We start from the raw sequence: 23,009 nt of genomic DNA, 5'->3' as shown, positions 1-23,009 counted from the left end.
TACACAGAGCTTAGCATAGAATGCATCGTTGGTTTCTTCTTAACAGTGCTTGGAAATGATGTATTAGCCTAGCGGTGATAATGGCTTGCTTCCGTTTTGCATTTCTTGAAATTTCCTCTCATTTTGGTGGATTAGTTTCCTTCAATAAACAATAATTCAGCAAAGGAAGAAGACCTTAATGTTGCATATGTTCATATAGCATCACGAGGCACCACATTGCCGATTGCGGCACCCTACAATAACCAGAATGCAAAATGCAATGAGGTTTCGATGACTTCAATGCACTAGACTTCTGCTTGTTAGTATAACCAGAACTAGCTGTTACAATAACACTATGGCATGATAAGACAGGTCAGTCTGGCACTGCACACGTCCATCAAAAGCAATAGGGGTCCTTGTGCTCAATGTTATGAATACACACACCAAATATTAGAGGTATCCACGATTCCCATCGTTAGATATCATGTAAGAGGTTTTTCAGAGTTTGACCTCTGGTGACCTATATGAGATTTGACCTCACAAGCAACAGGATTCTTGTACTCAATATGGCAAATCCATATACCATGTATATATGAAAAGTATCCATAATTTCTACCATGAGAAATCATGTTTTTAAGGTTTACAGGCCTCGACAAATATATTTTAAAGTACTCGCTACTTGGCGACCGTGACTAAAAATCTAATCGCCAAATTCCACTCGCCACTAGGCCTATGATTGTTGTTCAAGTCTCCATAGTACAGAAATACAACATCAATACTTTCTGTGAAAAAAAGATAACGCACTTAGACAGGTTTATGGTGCTACGTAATTGCACATTGGAAAATCATATTTCTGTGCAGTATGAAATTTAACCATTTTCCACCAAAAGTAAATGATGAACAGAGCAAAATATGACGCAGAATCATTAACAAGCAGCCAGGCCTACTGTAGCGTCTCAAACAATTAAAATTACCACAAAAAAAAAAAACACTGTAAAAAAATACCTACGAAGATAGCTTGTCTTCTGTTACATTAGGGCTCCTATATTTTACTAGGCATATACTATACAGATACTAGGTGTGCTGGAGTCCTAAGCCTATACAGTACCTCACTGCTACTTTGAACCGCTGCTCGATTAGAGCGACTTCGTACATTTTCCCAATTATGTATCTTGTCTTTTAGCTGCAGATTAATGCGCGAAAAAAAAACGTGTTTATTCCATTACACCGCCTAAATCAAAGCGATCTTTTACGCAATGAAAATCAGAGGTTGTAAGAGCATCTATCTTCCAAAAATCATAGCAGCAACAACAGCAAAGTTGTCTCAAGACTCCTTAAATTGTTCTATACTTTGCGAATAATGACTGATAGCCAGTAGGAATATTAAATCTAGGAGATGTTTGCCATCTTAATTGTATTGTTATTCTGACTGGTATTCTTCACGTTCTTGTGTTAACGAACCCTATTCTACCCAACCGTTGCTGGCCTAGACAACATAAAATTGCTCACAAAACTAGACGAACTGTTAACTTTCGTAAACGCTGCCTGGTCACAACCAGGAGTGTCAATCCGATTTGAAACATTGGGGGGGGGGGAGGGGGACGTAATCGATTTTAGTATTTCGGCCGTAAGTACTATCTAAGCGGAGCGCCACCATCAGTTGGCGCGCAGCGCACCATCAGTTGGCGCGCAGCGCACCAAGAAAATTTCAGATTTCAATACCTGCCAGATCGCCCGAGATGGCACTTGCTAGGCTGGATAGCAGCCATCTAGTTGCGTGATTTCGGGAGAAAATTACAAATTCGTCACTCATTTGTTCGAATCCATGACAACTAACAATCTGTGAATAAATTTACTTCGAAATGGGCACATTATATTGCACCAAGTTGGTCAAGGAATGACCCCAGGGCCTCAGATATTGGCCTATAGGAACGATGTCCCAAAATGTCCCGGACATACAGGCGAAGGAAGCTATTCGCCGCGACTGCATGTGAGTTTCTCGACTTGCCGTCCTGAGAGTCATACCACAAAATAGTGCATTTCCAGATTTCCTCATACGCCATTATTAACAATTTAAATAACTAACTACTAAGGCACAGTCCCAGATCCGAGTTCGTATAGTGAGCTTAGCGCAAATTTGGCCAAAAGTCGTCATACGCCAGCATGTTAAACCACCAATGACTTTTAATGCCACCCGTGACACACTTCCAATGGGACTGTGTCAGTTTGAATGTTTTGCTAGGTCTACGAAAATACATTTCTATGAAATTTGAAACAAGGATGGCAAGACAAACCACTTTAATTATATTTTCAGGACCTCATACATGCGCATGTATTGTCGGACTTAGAATAGGTCCCATGTGAGTGGTGGCTAAAGTGATGATGGCATCAAAATAATGCTAGGTGGATCTGCATCTGGTAATCGGGTGAATTCTGGTTGGAGCGTACTATGTAACCACCGCGTACCCAGTGTTCTCACTGTGGGGTAAACTCCGGTATCACTCAACAACTAGGTAACATGGGAAGCGCTGCCACGGAATATGCTCCCTATTTCATTTTCCCAATATTAGGGAACGGGCACCGTCTTTGAAACACCATCTACAAACTTAACAACAAATATGTACAGGCTTTGGCTCTAGCTATGAAGTGCCATGACTTCTTGAACTAGTTGTAGGCTCCGGTCGCACCGTTATCCACACACAGCTCGTGGTTTCAGTCTCAAGTTTCGCTCGTCGCGACAAACAGACAAAGTTGCAGGTCATACCGATGTGAAAAATCTCGGTCACTTTTCATAGAAATGAACTTCTAGTATTCGATGATATGAATCCTGAGATGTGTAAGCCCTAACCAAGTAGAGCAACGACACTAAATATGTGGGGGGGGGGGGCATTTGATAGTGTGTCCCCACCCATCTAAATGTGGGGGGTGTGTCCCCCTGCCCCCCCCCCCAGGATTGACGCCCATGCTTGTAAGTTGCTGTAAAGTTTTCTCACCATCCTTTATTTTGAGATCACATGTCTTGATATATGGTTATCAAATAGTTTAGTGAAATAGAGAGGGAAAAAAACGGTCTTGTAAGTTACTTTGAAATATCATGACATATCTTTTGTGAGTTTGAAACCGGCATTGACATTTTCGACAAATCTGCAAATTGCGCGCGGAATGATAAGGAAAGATTGACTGGGCTTTCAGCCAAGTAACATACTGAAATGACCGAACTGTATGTCAAACTGACATCAAAGAATGCGTCTGAAACATTATTAGGGTGATAGACTGATTCTCAGCGATAGTATTGTCTCCTTCTTGATTTTTTTTATTAGCGGTTATAAGAGCATCAGGGTACGTCCCAGAAGTGAAAACCCGGCCTATGCGCTATGTCACTGCCGGTTTTTCAGCAACTATAGCCTACTGCCGCCCGCGGTCGAAGGGTCGTTCATGAGTGGTCATAGTGGAGATTCGAGACATTCAGACCAATGATATATTTTTCGCACATGTAATTTTCGACACCCCAAATCCCAGTGGAGGGCGACAAGCTTTCGTAGGGGGCTGTCGCCCTCCAGACCCCCCCCCCTTGGCTACGCCACTGCTTACTAGTCGTATCTGTTTTGATGGATCCATATCCCAAGTATGGATGCACATCCCATGTATGGAGTTACTATGTCTTCTTCTGTTCATCTCAAATGATCTTTTACCTCTACACTAGGCAATATGCTTCTTGTAGTTACTATTAAGCGGATATACATAAATGCATACAGTTCATCCAAGCTTTCTATCTGGAATCAAAGAGATAACATAGTTTTTTAGACTGATTCTTAGCCTGTTGACCTAACTAAGGACTGTTGACCATTGCTGAAACAGCAGGGTTCTTATAACCATATGGTGAATCCACATACCAAATATAACTTAACCCAAGTTTACTTTTGGAGTTAATATGACTATGAGGTTTCAGAATTTGCACCCTGTTGATCTCAAATGTCCTCTTCAAGACACGTATGGTGTTGATTTACCGATGTACTACATCTCATTGTGTGTGTGTGGGGGTGAGGGTGTTCCGAAGTCTGGTGTATCCATTAAAGGAATTATTGAACAATGACCAATTTATTACATCTCATATTGTGGGGGGTGAGGGTGTTCCGAAGCCCGGTGTATCCATTAAATGAATTATTGAACAATGTATTACATCTTTGTGGGGGGGATGGGGTTCTGAGGTCTGTTGTAGCCATTTAAAGAGTTAATGAACCATGACCCATGTATTACATCTCTTGGGGGGGGGGTGTTCCGAGGTCCGGTGTAGCCATTAAAGGAATTATTGAACCATGACCCAAGTATTACATCTCTTTGTGTGTGTGTGTAGGGGGGGGGGGTGTTCTGAGGTCTGTTGTAGCCATTTAAGAAATTATTGAACCATGACCCATGTATTACATCTCTTGGGGTGTTTTGAGGTCCACTGTGGTCATTAAAGTGATACTACATTGTTTTTTGTTTTCACAAGGTAAAAAAACAGAAAAAAAAAGCAAAATGATACAAACTTAGCAGAAGCTATATTGACTGACCTGATACAATGTTCTAATTATTTTGTGATAAACAAAATTAAAATTGTAAATATGGCACTTGGATTGAAATATGTAGATGTCAATCTAATGAAATTGGTTATCTAATAAATACTAAAGGTTATTGCACAACAAAACTCAAACTGTTATGACCAGGCACATGAATTGATTCAATCAGGGCCATGGTAAGTTTTGCATGAAAGAGAAAGAACAAGAGTAGTAAATAGTAAGTTAGGGTGAGTGTTGGAAGCAGTATTACTGAGATCAAACACCAAACAACATCAAATATCTATTCTATGGTGAACCACCGGATAGAGAAATGTACAAATTGTCTCAAGACATGTTCTCTTTTAAATAGAGACTCTTTTATAGACAGATTCTTTTAAATAGAGCAACAAGTGAAATAATCTATGTAATGCAATGTTCAATACAAGTATTGATCCATTCAGGTAAACTCTGTTATATAGACTCCAACAATGCTAAGCATAATTCAAAACTACCTGATGTTGCATACAAGCTGCTACTATGACCTGCTGTGTTCATTTTAACTGTATTACAGCTATTGCATAATATCTTTGATCGTATTTATCAAATAGAAACTTAAAACTTTTAGCTATTGCTTGTTACATATTGAAAGACCAAATTTACTGAAGATTTTTATATAAAAGTGTTTAAGATATGGCCAATAGACACATCTACTGTATGACATGATCTACAGTTTCAGTTAATTGCAAATATTTATGGAATGCTTGTCCAGTTTTGTGAAAATAAAATTTTTAGTATCAAATACAAAAAATTTACATTGTAGTGACATGGTTACTACCAACTTACAGAAAAATAGATTTGTGTAATAAGCAAGTATACAGAGATGAAAACTTGTGTACATATACTTAGGAACAATGCAACGAGCAGCATCTCCAGCCATCAGGTGATTTCTTTATGTAAAATTAAGTAACATAAGCTCTTCATGATTTCAAACATCTATAAAATACCTTTACAACTATTTCAGCGTATGACTACCATTACAATGTACAGTAAATTACCTCACATAGCAAATGTAAACTTTTTGTTATAAACTAGGAAAATGAAATAAAAAGTAACCTAAGTTAAAACATTATTGTCCTAACAAGGAAAGACATCAAACACTATTTTATCAACTTGCTGTTAGATTTCCAGATTGTTGTTGTTAGCTGTGTAAAACAAATTGTTAATGTAAAAATAAAACCTATTCTCTTCAAGTTTCATAAACAGGTTCGATTATAGAGGGTATTTGGAGGTCCTGCTCTTGTTTAGCCATCAACCATAACAAGCAAGTTGACAACTTTACTTAATTCAGTGTTTATATCAAACTGAATTTAGATTACAGACTATAAACTCCCTTTGAATTGACAGGTTGTCAACATGAACACAGAAGTGAATGTTTTCATGTTTCAACCAATGGTGTTGAGGCTTACAGCTTCATACAGATAAAAACAAACACTGGATCTGATTCCTTGAGATCTCCTGTCTATACTTTGGAGCTTCAAACAACCTGGCAGAGCTTTGATCTCTTCATGTACTTTGTACGTAGTTTGGGTGTTTCGTCAGTTATTTGGATGGGTTCATTCAGCCTGGCAGTAGCCTCAGCATCGTCTGCATCTCTGTATAGGAGGAAAGTATCCAAACCAAATACGATAGCATCAAATCAACACAAAATTAAAATAATCATAAGTGAACAACACAGCTAAACTATATAAACCAGTAAGTTCAAATTACTCTTTATTTTCCAAAAGCCACCCTCCCTAGATTCAGGAGTCAATTTAGACATTTGAAAACTGTGAATGTGTTAAATGAATACAAAATACTGTTGCCATACAGTAAAATTTAATATTAGCACATATTCAAAATACCTAGTTACACATGCTACAACTTTAAATCTTTACAATTGACAAACATGTGCTTATATAATGAATAAGAGAAGAGGAGCAATTTCCAACATTGACCAGACATATGCCACAGTACATGAATAGAGATATTTTGTAGCATTTTAACTGAATGGCTAGAATTTGTCACCCCACCAACCTCAGCACCTGCATCTCAAACTTAAAGCAGCATTATGTGTTGGGTTTTAACATTGCATCATAATTCTTGGGATAATTTTGGTGGACTCTATTTTCCTCTAATCTCAATGTATGGTATCACTAGATTGTGGCAAGTTTAAGAAAAATGCAGCTTTATTCAGGCAAACAAGGAATATAAAATATTTATTACCTAGAATAATTTGAAACTCTTGAACCAGGCAATCAAGGAATTAAAAAATATTTATTACCTAGAATAATTTGGAACTCTTTCAGCTTCACCAAGGTAGAAGTCAAACAATGCCATTTCTCCAGTTTTGTTAGCTGCCATTATCCTGTAGTGGCTGTCAGTCATTTCTGCAACTTGGAAGTATTTGATTTGAGAAGCACAGTTAAATGAAGCAAGAACCTTGCCTGACATCAGATCCCAAGCCTTCATGGTACAATCTCTAGATCCGGTGAAAAGGTATTTGTCATTACTTGTAATGTACAGCCACATTACAGCATGTGTGTGACCTTCAAAATACCTGAAACCAAACAATGTTGTTCCAAACGGTTAGGAAGTAGAAGGAAAAAAAAGAATGAATTACAACAACAACACCACAGGAAGCAAGAGTAGCATTGATCTGGTCTCACTGTCTGTCACACAACTGATGGAACATGTTATGTTAAAGGAAAAATGAAGGCAGGGATCAAGACAACTTATATTGTTCAGTAACCTCAAAACTATCTAATATTTGATTTTTAAGTTAACCGCAAATAATATCCGAGATCATGGTGACATGAACCTTACCATAACTTGGAAATCTACAGATGTAAAACATGAAGCCAACCTAAGCCATGACTTACATTTGTTCAGTGTTGCTCTCATCTAGAAACTTCCATCTGTAGAGCTGTTTCTTGCCAATATGCATTCCACAGAGGATGAACTCATCATTGTGAGAGAATGCTAGACCCTTGACTGAATCAACACTAATAGAGACAGCCTTCAGTTTGGAACCGATACTCCCTTCAGATAAGGACCACACAATCATTGTTTGTCCTCTAGCACCTGTCACAACGTATTGACTATTGTAGGAGATCACAACCAGCTCTAGTCCTTTACAATGCATTGTAGTCTCTAAGCATTCCCCACAATTGTTCCAAAATTTGACTTCTCCATTCGTCGCACCAGTCACATAGATGTCTCTCCCATCCTGTGTACATTTCCCGTCCATGACAGTGTCCGTATGCCCTTGGAATGTCATGATACAATCACTTCCATCCCAGAGCTTGACAAGTCTGTCCTTTGAACCAGACAGGAACAAACAGAGTTGCAAGCAACTGCTGAGAAATACAACAGCATCAGTGTGACAAGTGGTCATTTCATAATCGTCTAATTTATTTGCATCCCACATCTTCAGCTGACCATCTCCAAACCCTCCAATTAGCCATCTATCATCATCGATGAGGAGTAAGCAGCTGGTGGCAGCATCCTCCCAAGTATGCAGACATTTTCCTGAAGTAAAGTCCCACAACTTAGTAGTTCCATCTGATGAGCCTGTAAATAACAACTCTCCATCCTTAGTCCCTGCCATGCAATGTGGTTGTTTGTTATGCCGCTCTCTGTCATTTACCTACAGCATAACAAGATATAATAAGAAACCATTTTTAATACAAATATTCAGTAAAATGCTAGTAACTGTTATTACATAGAAAGACAAAAATGTTTATCAGAAGTTACTAGAATGGTTGCAAGTGAGACACAAGTTAGCAGATTAGGCAAGAATTTATTGATCATTAATGTGACTATGAAGATAACAGTGTGGCTTACGTACAGATATTACTTCTTTTCTATGATTAATTGATCATACCATTTAGACGTCATATACAAAACATGCCTAATACTGTAGTTATAATTGTAAGGAATTCAATGTTGAGAATGCAGAAATTTCATGTTGAGCTGAAGCAGCTATATCAAACTGAATTTATCATGATACTTACCAGGTGATCCTCAGGGTCCCACAAAGTAACACTCTTGTCATTGGAGGCTGAGAATATCATGACTTGACTACCTTTGGCAGGTATTGCTGCAACATCTGCAATCCACGAGGAGTGACCCTCTAGAATGTTGACACAACCGCTTTGATTGGGAAGCCAAACACTTAAGGTATCATCTAATGATCCAGCGATAAGCAAATCACCAACAGCTGCAAAACATGTCATCTCTTTCCGATGTATTTTAGAAGATCTCAGACATTCTTTGGTTGATAAACTCCAAAATTTAAGAGAACCATCAAAATAACCAGCTACTAAGGTATCTTGGTTTAACAGAAACATACATGAAACTGGCTTTTGGTGAGGAGGAAATGTGTGGGTTGGCTCAACAGGGGACCCTTTAGATGCCCAGAGCTGCAAAGATCCATCACCACCACTGAGGAAAACCAAATCATCAGAGGCAGCAAGGGCTGTAAACTTGCTGTCCCTGAAAACTTGAAATGAGTGAGTAATAGACATGGTCTTCAAGGACCACCAACTTAAAATACCATCCTGAGATGCAGTCACCATCACTGAGGGATTGCTTACATCCAGATGAGTCACAACTGCAGGGTGTTTGAGCTTATACATTAAGGTACCATCTGTCACGTTCCACATCAGAATCTCATGTCCATTCTCTTGTAGACCAGCAACACAACTGTTGTCAATAAACTTCAGAACTTTAAATGCTGAAGCACTGTCTCCCCTGTCACATTCAAATGCAAAGATTTCATCACCACTTGACGTCTTAAACAACTTGAGCTGTTCAGAACCAAATGCAAAATGGTTTCCACTAGGGCTCACTTCCAGAATAATACTTCCAAACCCTCCTTCAGTATTGTTTGGAACACGAACATCCTGGATTAGTTCATATGTTTCTATATCCCATACATAAGCCAGAGGGTGGCCATTACCATCTTCACAGGCAGAAATCATTACCTGGTGAATCTCAGAGGCAGCCACCTTCAGGACCCTAGATGGATGACCAGCAAATGTTGTTACCAGGGGTCCTCCTGGAGGCTTCAGAAAAGCAGACCTAGGCACAAAGACAGGAAGACTACTAGTGGCAATCCATTGTTCACACTGTTCCAGAAGGTGATTCAAGTGAGAAGACTGACCTCGTAGATCTCCTATCCTTGCAATCAGCTGACCAGCTAAAGCACTAGGGTCAGATTGAATACTACTTCTGGACATGAGTAGAGAATCTTTCAGGACACTGCAGTCTATGTCCATCATCTCCAGGTCTCCAATTAACTCTATGAAAGAGCAGGACCTCAGTTTTGCAAAGAGCCATTCAAAGTTGTAAATGACATCTTCAGTTAGTCTCTGAGAGTCCTTACAGCAAGATAAGTGGTAAGGTAACTCCTGCAATTTACGAAGATTGAAGAGAGCCTTGTCAAACTCCAAGGGTTGAGGGGCCACCTGACGATCTGCCTTTGGAAAGACCTTTCCTCTCAGTGAAAGTTCAATGGGGTTTACTTTACCTTCACAGTACACGTCCAGGTACATGTCACTAATCAGCTTGTGCCGTTTGCGAAACACAGATGAATCTGACAAGTAACGATCAAAGGCAGCCTCTATAAACTGTCTGTGGTACCAACCTGTGACAGTTTTTCCTCCTGCTTGGCGTTCAGTTTGAAATTCTATCATATCATATCTGATCCGCTTTAAGACTGAGGATGGAATTCGAATTACAGTTTCCTCTGGTGGGTCCCAGTACTGATAGACCACATTCAACACTTCATCATCACATGAGAGAACATCACTCAATTCACTACCTGTTAGTCCCTGACGACCTGCTGTAAGATACCCCAAGGTATGGGACACCAACAGTTGCCCATGCTTGCGCTCCAGTTCCTCAAACAGCTCTGTTATAGCAGCTCTTACTGTAGCAGGCAGCTGCACATCCTTCACTGACTTGTAAGATGGCCACTTTGAAAATTGCTCAAACACGATTTTCAAGTACAGAGGTTGCGGGCAGTTGATCATGGCAGTGGAAATGATGTTTCTTTGTTCTTCTGTTATTGTTCTCCCGAGATGCTGCAACCATCCATCTACAATCTGTAGACCTAGGTTTTGCTTTACAGGTGTCATTTCCACGTAACAGTCTTGGTCCTTCAGAAGTTTTTGCATGCTATGCAGGCAGTTATTGACGACTGGTAGCATGGAAACAACTATATGGGCATACTTAGAGAAACTAAGAGGCAGCCAGTTCATTGAGTAAGCATTGTTTTTAGATGACAGCTGGTCAATGCTGTCTAACAATAAAAACAATGGCTTCTCTTTAGTGGGAGCATTCATCAGAAGTGACTTGAAAAATATATCCAATTTATGAAAATCTTCAACTTCATCATCCTTTGGTTGTTCCATGTCATATGCAAAACAAATCTAGATAAAGAAGAACAAAATATGAAAAGGAAGTCTGTTTCAATAGCGGCAAGCCAACAGAATAAGTTATTTGTTACCATATTTAATATGAGAACATTTAATATAGGACAGGGCATTTAAGACTTTCAAGTTGTTACATTAGTGGACTCCACGATTCTCATGCTAAGGAGGATCTACATATGTGTAAAGTTCATGCAAGCTTTACATTTGGATCATCATGCTTGCAAAGTCTTTAGACTTTTCACCTGCCACAAAAAGGTACACATCATCTCAAACACATTTTAATACTTTGACCTATGCTGCGGTAGGATGAGTTTTGACTGCTATGTGAGACCTATATTACATAGATTGACACACTAAGTATAATAAAAAAAATAATCCATGCCCATTTGAGTTATCGTGTTTACAAGACCAGGCACCGCATACACACCCACACACGCATGCACACATGCCTACACCTTCACAGTAGTACAAAGAAAGTTGTGTTTTCTCGCAATTGAGTTCAAATGGTTTGATTACCTGTCGACAAACACTGAGTAAGGTGTCACGAATAGTTGAACTGAGCGATGAAGTTCCCAAAAACCTCAAGACACACACCAGATCCCCAGTGAAGATACTTTTTGCATTTGTTGCCAGCATTGCCATTACTGAGGTTTTGCCTGATCCAGATATGCCATGGAGAATACATGGTTTGTCAGATTTAACCTCAAGGACGGTATGGAGAGCAGCAAATACATCCTCTCGACCTTTGAAGGATCTGAAAGAAAAATATAACAGTGAAGATATCAACTTACAACAGATATCATCTTTGTAAAATGATCATTACATATACTGAGTGTTACCATCAAAATACCTAAAGTTATAATTTGAGTTTTACCATCAAAATACAGTCTTGTTGGTATCCACATGTGAACAGTTGCAACATGACAATCTTTTATATACACCTCTCACCTCACATCAGCATATACATTAACACAGACCTACTATGTCAATGAGGAGATGTGCAAATACCAACCATGTACGGTCATGTGACACGCTCCCTTGTAGCACTCAACTCCTATAGTACTCTATAGATGTGTGTTCTACAACAACTAATGTCACGATCTCATAGCTCTACCACATTCCTTGTGAAGCTACGAGAACAATGGAGTCTAGCTTAGTGGTACGTGATAAGCTGTGTGCGTTCCAGGTGCAGTTTGACTGTTTGAAAGAAAATACTCAAAATGGCAATTTTCGAATTAAAAATAGAGGTAAACATTGGAAAAATGTACCACTGGGCTAGACTCCAATGTTCCAATGTTTACCACCATTTTCAATTCCAAAATTGCCATTTTTAGTATTTTCTTTCAAACAGTCGAACTGCACCTGGAACGCATGCAGCTTATACACATACATAGAAGCAAACAACAGGATTCGTTGTTCCTTAGCTACACAAGGCTCCTTGCCATTTTTGCATATAAACAAGCGTGTATGATATGATAGGAGGTACCATCGAAATCAATCTATAAGACCTTGACAGTAGATGTTCAAATAGTAACCCAGGTTCCATGCATATCAAGCATTTTACAAGATGGAAAGTAAACCTCAACAACGTTATCATCCAATCCTAAGTAAGCAATTACTCTCAAATTTTTAGTAAATGCCAGTTATAGTAGCATTCTGTTGTTTGCAAGGCTTATCTCTTTGAACTATCAAAGGTTTAAATAATACGTTAGTAGCACCTAAGAGCACATCACATGACCCTCAATGGTTTGTACGCTTTCCCACTGTGGAGTTTAGAGTTCCAGAACTTCCAGGTCATTTTAAATTTGATGATCCCTCACCAAAAACAAAAAAAAAGAAGGAAACTGTGTACTTACTTGCATTTCACAGCTTGAAAAGTGTGTTGATGAATTAGTTCTTCGTAGAAGGCACTGAGTTCAGTCGATACAATCTTTGACTTCTCATGCAGTTTATTGTTTATCATTGCCATCATACTGTGATAAAACTGTTGTGTGATGTCACTGAGATATTCTTTGTGGTCCGTACTGGATGGATCCACCCCACTCTCTTTCCATGGAATAGTGTATTCATGGATTGATGAAGCAGGTAGCATAGATGGTAGGACCTCCTCCTTAAGTCTCTTTAGAAGTCCCTGAGCTTCCATATTTACACTCCTGAATGAAACAAATAAATTTACATTCCTTACAACAAAACTAGTCATCGAGGAATTACAGAAGCTTTCTCAGATAGGCAGCCAACAGAAATGTTATCCATTTCATTGATCATAACTATATATTGCTTGTAGTCAGAAGGTAATCGATCTTGAATCAGAAACAATCCACGGTGTAGTAAATTTTATTTGGACAGCCAAACACACTTAAACTTATTTGTAAACCAATTACTTCATGACTTTGTTATAATCATGAATTTACTACTGTGCTTGTTTACTCTTTCTTGACATACTGTAATTAAACAATATTCCACTGTGCAGTTGATATACAAGGATCTAAAGCAGGGGTGCAGGGGCAGGAGAGGCTCTGCAAAAGGTGGTTTAATAAGTTAAGTTTGTATCAGTTCTATGCAAAGTAAACTTGCATTTCATTCTTTCCTACAACTAGTATAAACCTACAGTAACCTTCTTAAGTGTCAAATTGTAAGCTGTAAATTAATATGGGTAGTTACTTTGAACACTTACCCATCATCAGTGCAGTCAATAAATTTCCTTTTCATTGGTCCTTCACAGCTTTCAATACCATTCATGTGTCTTAAGAAGACTAAAACATTACTTTCAGGATTGTTGTTGTCTTTGAAAGCTTGCATTACTTCTTGCTCTGTCACTAAAGAGATGTAAATATATATATATAATAACTGTATTAACTTATTCATGTAAGAAGACTGTTCAGTAACATACTTTGAAACTTTGAAATTAAATATCCTTCATGACAACCATTTTTACTGCATTCTGCAAGGGTTACACCTTTATTCACCACCTTTCATAAGTTACTGATTACTTTAACACTTTTGACATTGTTCTTTAAATGATTCATTGTAATGGTCATTATATCAATTCTACTCCTGAAACAAAGTTTCCTTAGACAAATCACAAAAAAAATCATGCAATGTTGCTCTAGTCAGCAAATGCAACAAACCTTTATAATGCTACTAAAAGCTAAAAGATACAATCAGGCAATGATAAATCTGCATATAGGACTCAGATCAGATGCCATTGGACTTGGATTCAGACATGGTTGTGCTGGACTTGACAACAATACTCCTGACTAGAGTATTTGAAAAACTTTGCTCACCTGAACTGAAGAAAACTTGAACCTCATCTTGAGTGAACACTCCTGCTGTGACAGCTATCTGGGCACCTTTCTGCAAAGTTTCTCTCATAACATTACTGATCTGCCACCATTTGTCTCTTGCTTCTTTCTGTAAGTCTTGCTTTTCAACATCATCATAGTGGTGAAGCTTGCGAGAGATCGACTGCAGGTGGTACACTGGTGGTACTGCATTATCATCCTTACAGTACCAGTCTTTCAAAAGATGTAACTTAGAAGAATCAACCTCATTTTCAAGTAAATCACAGAGCTTGTCAAACATTTCAGCAGCTATAGTGGCCCTTAATGGTCTGTAGCCATACTTGTTACCAAGAAATGCCTGAAAAATGTAAGAAAAACATGCAATAGTAATTATACAGTACTGTAGGTCAGCTATCCAACTTAAATTGGCCACAATTACTGCACTCTTCATATTTCACTTACCACCTGATTCACCTAAGAAAACTAGTTCAATGAACATTGCATGTGATGTTATGGACTGTTTTCTATAGAATAGGTTTACTATTGCTACAGTATCTGTTCTGAAAGTGTAAGTGTGGCCTATGCTAAATTATGATGTTAGTATGCCAAGTACAACACTCTTCCTCAAAGAATGAAACTTTTATTGTATTTTTTGTAATACTAATGCAATACAGTAACAATGCATATTTTGGTGTAGTTTCATAACTGGTGATACGCTGGTAGTTATAGTAATTGAAAGAAAATTTCACATTAAATGAAAGGCTTAGGAAAGTTAAAACTGCTTATATTTTCATTGATTCCACTTACAAACAAACAAATAACTTCTATCAATTTATTTTTTAAATGAAGAATTTGAAAAAAGATTCAAATCATTCTGATGTAATCTAACAATCCTGTAATGGAAAACTTTTTTGAGGTGGAAATAAAATTTAGGACCACATGATCCAAAGCTGCACCCGGAATATTTTTGGGCCCAGATGGTCCCAACAAATTTAGACCTAATTGTTGTTGTAAAGAATATGTACATACTATGTAGTTACATCACTATACCAAGTATAGTCAGGTTGCATAGATACTGAGTTTAATAAGTTCATGGTAAGCCCCACCCACTTATTAATATACATGAGGTGGGAACGAAAACCCATAGGGCACATCTACTCATCATAGGTCAACAATCTACCAAGTATGACATTTGTTTCAACTTGTTTGGACTCAGCATTGTTGAGATATTGTGCTTACAAGTCTTTTTCAATGATATCCCAGGCTAAGCTCCACCTACTCATGAATATTAATGAGGTAAAATTTTGTTGACATGAATATGTACTTACTACAGTATGTAGTTACATTACCATACCAAAAAAGAATTAAATTTAACATACTGTTGGAGAGATATTGCCATTAGATGAACATTATGTTAAGACCTCATTAATATTCATGAGATGGGTACCACAAATAATAGGGAACATCTGCATATCATGGTGTCGTATTCCCGCTTCAGTACAGGAGGGAGACAAGATAAATAACACATTCAATTTGCGTGAGTACGAGAGTATAGGTCTGTTGTATTCAATATCTGATATAACTCTGGCATGTATGGGTAACCTGGGAGTAGCTAAATCTGATCAAATTACATATGGATGAAATATATGAACAGATGACGTAAGTGCATACACTTAATGCAGTCATTTAGTTAAACTGCAAAACTGGTGGTTTTTTCGACATCTTGTAATCCATTTAAATTTATGTTACCTTGAATCATTATACTTGTACCTTTCCATTGATGTATGGCACATTGCATTATTTTCTTATGGGACTGGGTAAAACTTGATCAAATCACTTGGAAAAGGAATTTGCTCTTTTTGCAAAAAGAGCTCATGTGGCTGCAGTTCACCCTGTGATGTACATGTAAGGAGTCGGTTGAGGAAAAGCTATTCACTTCAGCACTAATACTAGGCAGATACGACACTCTGTCATATACTGTTAATATCAATACCAACAAATTGTGTACTTAGGAGGTTGCAAAAATACTTCTGAAAACCGAAATTTTAAGTTTCTTTACGTTTCCCAGTCATCAAACTGACGAAAAAGTCTCAGGCTTTGGATTAATTTTGTAAAGAGCACCTGCAAAGACTTTCTTGCTCCCAGGTTTCTAACCATCTGAAGGCGAAGATGTGTTCAGCACACTTCGACACAAACACATAGTTTAGGCAGTATTGTCTATGCAGAGGCCCTCTAAAGGTAAAGTCTCCCTTATTTTGATATATGCCTAAACTCATAATAGCCACATTTGCCCTGTTATTCTAAGGTGCATACTTAATTGTTTAACTTCAGCCGTGATTTACCCCATTGGTGCAGGAAGAAAGATCATGTTAGAAAGGAGTAGATTGCTATACACAATAGGCCCTGCATGACTTAGTTCTCTTTAGCAGAACCAAAGATATATGTACATACAAAGGTATAAAGGTTACTGTACCTTTAGCATCGTAACCAAAAACTAAAGATGAGAGAACCAACATTTTGATGGATAAATGCAAGATATGATAATATATCATGTCAGAAATAAAAACGAATAAGGAACAAAGTTTGAATAGCAAAGAAGTGTTGAGATTTGTTTATTGGTGATTGATCATCTGTTTTTGAACTTGCTCCTTTTGATAAGTGTTGCAAACAGACATACTGTTATGGGGAAAAAAGACCAACACTGATATATCAGTCACATGCAAAGAAAGTATGTGAGAAAAAACTACAAGGTTATCATAAAATTGTAAGACCTAACTCCAAGAGGAGATAGGACATGAAACAATGCATATAACCATTCTTACCACAAAACAGGGACCTTGAGATAGGTTTCTACAGTTGTCAATTTCCACCATGCATAAATGAGTTGTCTTATGATCAGTAGTAACATTATCATGAACGCCCCATCGCATATCAACTACTTCAAAGTCCAGACCTCTCTCTTGACAGTAGCGCTGTAGTTTTGGATAAACTTCCCTCAGAAGCTTGTTTCGTTCATGAATCATATCTAGTATAAAACAAAAATACAATCGTTTGATAAATATACAACAGTACGTTCAAAGTACGTCCAAGAGTACTCATGAATCCTGATGGTTAAGGAATCATTAATAGTGTTTTGCATCCTTAAATGATTTACTGTCAACATTTATTATTTTGTAATACACAGATGTGACTGACTGTAATACCAAACCAGTCATGTCACCATTACAATCCATTTGAACAATTCTACGTCCCATATTATAAAATTTCTCCATCTAGTCAAATCTTATCTATCTTTCGATTTGTAAAACTTTGAAAAATAGACGGTACTTTCATCAAAATGCACTGGTCTTGTTCATGACATTTATCTGCAACATGCATCAGTCAAACTAACCTGTTCCCCAACACTCAGTTTGAAATTCTAACCAAATAATATGTTCTTCATACTTTAAACTTTCACCATAAAAGCGTTTCAAAAGTTTTTCAGTGACACAGGCCTTCTTTATTCAACGCTCTTCTTTTGATGTTAAATTCTGAAATGAATTTTACGAATGAACTTACACAATTACCCTTACTGTAGATGGACCTTCAGACTGACAGACACATTACAAAGTTCAAAAGAATAATCACCTGTGAATGTTGAGCTTAAGAAAACACGAACTGTGGTGGACTTTTGCGATGGAATATCATTACAAAATCCTTTGAGGAGATCAGCAAATCCCGGTAACCTCTTTGCTTCATCAATATCCATTTTAGGATTATCCGTCTTCAAATTATACAGTCTGCATGAAATCGTCCATGATGACTAACAAAATTCTGTTAATGGGATAATAAATAAAAAAATTCAAATTCGCATGAACTTCAATGTTGGGCTTGCTGGCCAGATTACAGAAAAGTACCAGTTGTAGTAATTGCATTATCATGCAAATCAAAGTCATGGAATGACTATGAAAACAGTATCATCCTCTGTAAAGTTTATTAGAGCATCAAAAATATGAATATTTCCCTCAGACTCAGTACTCTCAATATTATTTTAATCTTTCAGTACTGAGAGTATACATCTCTTCCTAGTGTTCGTTAATTTTTTTTCTATACTGTAGTTTTGCTCATATCCTGTATTAATTAAAGTCTTCCTGCCCAAGTAATCCTCAAATACACTTTGCAGAAAGCAATTTATCCTGTACAACTGCACAACAGTGTAAAAGTACATGTAAGTACCGCTGATGTCCTAAAACATATATGTAAAATACTGTTGATAAAGAGTCACACAGTCTTAGCACGCAAGTACAAATTGTATACAATTAACAGACATCTTTGCCAGGAATATAGTTTGACAACCAGGAGGCATCTCCTTTAAATGTAATACTGTACTTAGATCAAGTACTGTATTTGAAGTTTCATATATGAAAAAAACAGATCACAGAGTAAGATATACAGCGATCCCACCCAAGTATTCGACACATTTGGTTCTAAATTACCTTGATGCACTGTGATTTTACAATGCTAATGGAATATATGCATTATTGACTAAATACTGTAGAAATTGCCATGTTACCAAACTACGTAAAAACATAGTTGCAGGCTAGAAATACCAGGAATGATTACTTGACCTTATCTTGACCTATAATGGTGGCTACTGGAATGACATCAACATGGAGGCCACTCCATGTTGATGTCATGCCAGTAGCACACACACACAACTACTAGACATGAACTGGTCAAGTTTAGAAGCTTGTGATAAACCCAATAGGGTACATGCTGTATTTCTAATAGCAGTAGGTTCTACTTCCATGTACAAAATTTGCAGATACTTGGTACTGATTCTTTGACTTTTGCGATATCAAAGTGTATACATACCTAAGCTTGTTCAACACCAATTATTTTTGCGTCTAAACCTTTTGTTTGGCTAGATATGCTGGACAAACATGCAAATTTATATCATCATTTCACAACAGTTTTGTGAAACACACCTTTAGAGAAATGTGCTTGATTGCAGAATACCCTGTAAGTCTTGAATCTCACAGATTATGACCGAAACTGAAAGTGATATTCAAGGCTAAACTGTAAACAATGTATTACCATTCTTAACAAGCCGGAAGTGTGAGAGTTGCTGGGTATTCTGCAATTATTCCGAGAAATGTAAGCAAAGCCCTTCCTTAAAGTAAAGAGGAATAGAAACCTGAACCACACAAGGTCCTTGAACAATATTTAGCCTAGGCCTAGCCAATGTTAGCCAACATAAACAATGACCCCATCTGGCATATCAAGAATTGTGTACATATTACGAACAGTAACAACAGTACTGTAACAACTGTAAGGCTTGGTATACAACCTGCAAGGCTATCGGGAACTGTGAAGTGAACCTTACGAGTCATAGAAACCAAAAAATTGCAAAGTCTGAACCCCAGCAAAGGTTGTATTGTCGTGTAAGCAACACTGATGATACGCTCTGACCATGGAGCTATTCTGTTTATAGCTCCATGCTCTGACCAAGTCGCTGTTTACATGAGAACCATGGCAACATTGCTTCGTTTGAAGACACACGATCTGAAGCTTACCATTACGCCATGGAAGTGAGATAGACAGGTGATGCCTGTGGCAGACGAAGCTTCTTTCTTTAAGTAGATGATGGTCAACGTTCGCGCAAATGAAGGCACATTTTTAGGTCATGAATTCCCAAAAGAGGAACTCCCACAATACAGTAATGTACCGGACTACGTTCTTCGACGAACTCAGCTCTGTGTTTAAAATCTTGTACATACCGGGTTCATACCAATGTTACTTCCACTTTAGCCTTAGCGGAAACTTGGAAAATCCCATAGAAATTGATGTAAGAAGAATGACGTCACGAACATATACTGAAGCCATCCATCTGACTGGTGGCGCTTTGCTTGTACGGCAAGAAAGTAATACAAAGTACAAAGTACAAAGTATAAAGTAATACAAATACAAAGTAATACAAGCAAGAAAGTAATACGGTACGTAATACAAACACTATGTCTGTGACATAACTCAAGTTATAAAGTTGACATAAATCACTCGATATGGTGATACCGTGTTTGCCGCCTTTGAGTGACAAAATCGTCAATATGTGGCAGTGGACTGCAGTTTTACAGGTAATTCTAAGGAAGTGATAGTAGAAGCAATTACATAGGAAATTAATTACTTTACTCGTCTGCCCAGCTGCTGTATTGTTATTCAGTTGACCCTTGATATAGTTAGGCTAGACCTATAGAGCGGCTACGGCTGTCCTTCCGGATGCGATATGACTAAAGCCTATAATGACAAAAATTATCACCACCTCATTTTACTTAAAACTGTAATATATCCCTAACGATAGATCCACATACCATAATAACATGGGATGACGGTTATGATGTCCTGGGCTATCACTAACAATTCAATACCAGGAAAATAGGCTACAACCCACTTTGAAACATTAACATTAAACTGAGAACTGCATGCAGAGACTAATATGGAAGTATTGCACAAAAGTAGGTGTGTGGGAAGGGGGTTGGGAGGAGAGAGAGTTGCTTTTTCAAGGCATTTTCAAGGGACAACTATAACACTATTAGAGTGGAGCACTAAAATAATAAAAGCAAGAAAAATGTTTGCATTGTGCCTCTCAGATACCGGAAGTGACACATTCCAGCCATTGAAAAGTTGCACAAAACACTCCACTTACTCAAGTCATTAGAGGCAAAGTTTTCAAAGTTGGTTCTTAAGACAGGAGTATAGTACTTAACAATCTGGTCGCCATAACATATCTCTATTGTGTAAAGTACAAAAAGCCGGTAAAATAAAACTCATTTTCAAAGTCGAATGCACAATGTATGTATGTATGAAGACGTACAAATGGTCTGCTTTTTGCGTACAACTTTTTTGAAGGGCTTCATTGCTTGCGCACACACGGCGATACACTGTTGTCAGCATTCTTGCAAGATCAATTTTCTCGTCGGTCTTTGCATATGGAACGCCAAAGGGATATCATTCCACACTCTTTCTCTTATCGCAGAATAGCATGTGGAGTCAAACGCACAATTTTACACGTTCGTAGTGACGCTGTACCATGAAATGTATGAGTTACGAATCCCTTTTTAATGGAAGCCATAAAGGGACAAGTAATTTTGTATCCACATTGACTTTACTATCTGGTACCCACGTGAACGTCTCTAAATGTTCGCAGTCAAACCAGCATATAAACGATTTCTGGATATTTAAGGGGTTAACGTGAATATAAATGGGTGTTCTCGGAAGGTTTAGTCCAGTAGCTGAAATGTTCTGCATCTAAGCGATCAAACCACATCCTCATATAGCATTATGTATGGCGAAGATACCAATTTTTGAAATATTGTGGTATTTTGTGAATGGTATCTGGTTAACAATAACGGCAAATCCAACTTAATTTTTCTTAATAATGCTTGACTCACTTATTATATATACCAGCTTGGAAGTCAAATAATGCTCTCACGCGTGCTTCAACTTTACCACTTTTTGTTATCTGAAAATAGTTATGAGATTCAAGACCACCAGGAAGCTAAGTTTTAAAACCTGTAACCTGAAAAAAATGTTGAATTACCCCCCCCCCCCCCCATCACCTGTGAAATCATGTGTACACCACTGACTTTTCTCTGACAGAATTTCGGGAGTTTGGTTCATTGGGCCAATTGTATATGTGAATCGACATCATCGGCAATTTACCCATGGGGTGATTTGATGGTCAGCGCCATATCGGTATACCCCGGTACGCCACTTAGGGAATTATTACAATCGGATCCTGTAATGCTTTCAAATGTGTCAGTTACCTCCCCCCCCCCCCCCCATCGCTCACACGAGGAGCTCCCTGCGCCGGTGCGCTGGCAGGCTATACTAATGAAAAATCACGGACTGCGACACACGCAAATGCTGCGATCATAATTGTTTCATAACAATGGGCGGCCATTTGGGAAAAAACATACAACGACGAAACAAATAAACAAGAAAGAAATTCAGTGAAACGAAAAAATATGCAAAATGAAACAAACATATATAATACCAATGTAAAAAATTGTGAAAGGCACACTTTAAAAGGGAAATAAATATAAAAAGACAATCATATTGCATGTGAAACATATCAAACACATGCAACCGAAGGATAAACAAGGAGCACGGGAAAGTCAAAACTGACCCACTTGTCAGAACAAAAAGATCAATCGCCACCATACAAACGAAGATGTATTGTAAGCAAAAGAACATTCGCTCGAAATCATAACGAACGCTCTCACGCGAAACGAACGAGTGCTCAGAACAAAATAACAAGCGCCACCATTAAAACGAAGATGTAACATAATCAAATGGACATTCGCACGAAATAAAAACGAACGTTCACGCGAAACAAACGAACGCCTATGAACTAAAAGGACAGATGCTGCTGTTTTGGTTTCCTTGACCGTGTTATATTACCAAATGTATTACGATATTTTGTATGCACGACATTTCTGTCCAACCACGCTGCACCGTGCTTCACAAGGTCAGTGAACTGTGTGGGCTGATCATCTTAATTGTTGTCATTGTGGGTCATGCAAATAAATATTGTGTAATTTCAAAGTACTAATTTGCTATTGCAATTGTCAATTTGTTAATGCAAATCCTTAATCGGTTCTTGCAAATCCTTTAAGTTTTTATTGCAAGTTATTCATTTATTAATCAAACTTATTATCACTTGTTATTGAAATTTATATATACAAAAATAGTAATGC

General features: G+C 37.9%; 1 protein-coding gene across 4 annotated transcripts; it reads right to left on the bottom strand.

Annotated features, from left to right (window-relative positions):
* Positions 1–4,595: 4,595 nt before the first annotated feature.
* LOC139964791 (NACHT domain- and WD repeat-containing protein 1-like) lies at positions 4,596–20,061 on the bottom strand. Of its 4 annotated transcripts, none has more exons than XM_071966755.1 (11): positions 19,830–20,061; positions 17,902–18,087; positions 17,097–17,299; positions 14,278–14,632; positions 13,668–13,809; positions 12,850–13,146; positions 11,510–11,747; positions 8,570–10,990; positions 7,436–8,202; positions 6,838–7,113; positions 4,596–6,169 (listed from the first exon to the last, which is right to left on the bottom strand). In XM_071966755.1, the coding sequence occupies exons 2-11, from the start codon at positions 18,020–18,022 to the stop codon at positions 6,052–6,054; spliced, it is 4,938 nt and encodes a 1,645-aa protein (XP_071822856.1). In that variant the 5' UTR covers positions 18,023–18,087; positions 19,830–20,061; the 3' UTR covers positions 4,596–6,051. The 4 variants fall into 4 exon arrangements, with proteins under 4 accessions (XP_071822856.1, XP_071822859.1, XP_071822857.1 ...); XM_071966758.1 differs by lacking the exon at positions 19,830–20,061 and adding an exon at positions 19,640–19,775; XM_071966756.1 differs by lacking the exon at positions 19,830–20,061 and adding an exon at positions 19,604–19,762.
* Between the last annotated feature and the right edge of the window lie 2,948 nt (positions 20,062–23,009).

This window comes from Apostichopus japonicus, chromosome 23, assembly GCF_037975245.1.
Source record: "Apostichopus japonicus isolate 1M-3 chromosome 23, ASM3797524v1, whole genome shotgun sequence".
Taxonomy (NCBI): Eukaryota; Metazoa; Echinodermata; class Holothuroidea; order Aspidochirotida; family Stichopodidae; genus Apostichopus; species Apostichopus japonicus.
Note: the sequence above shows the minus strand (reverse complement) of the source record. Positions and strands in the feature narration are given on the sequence as shown.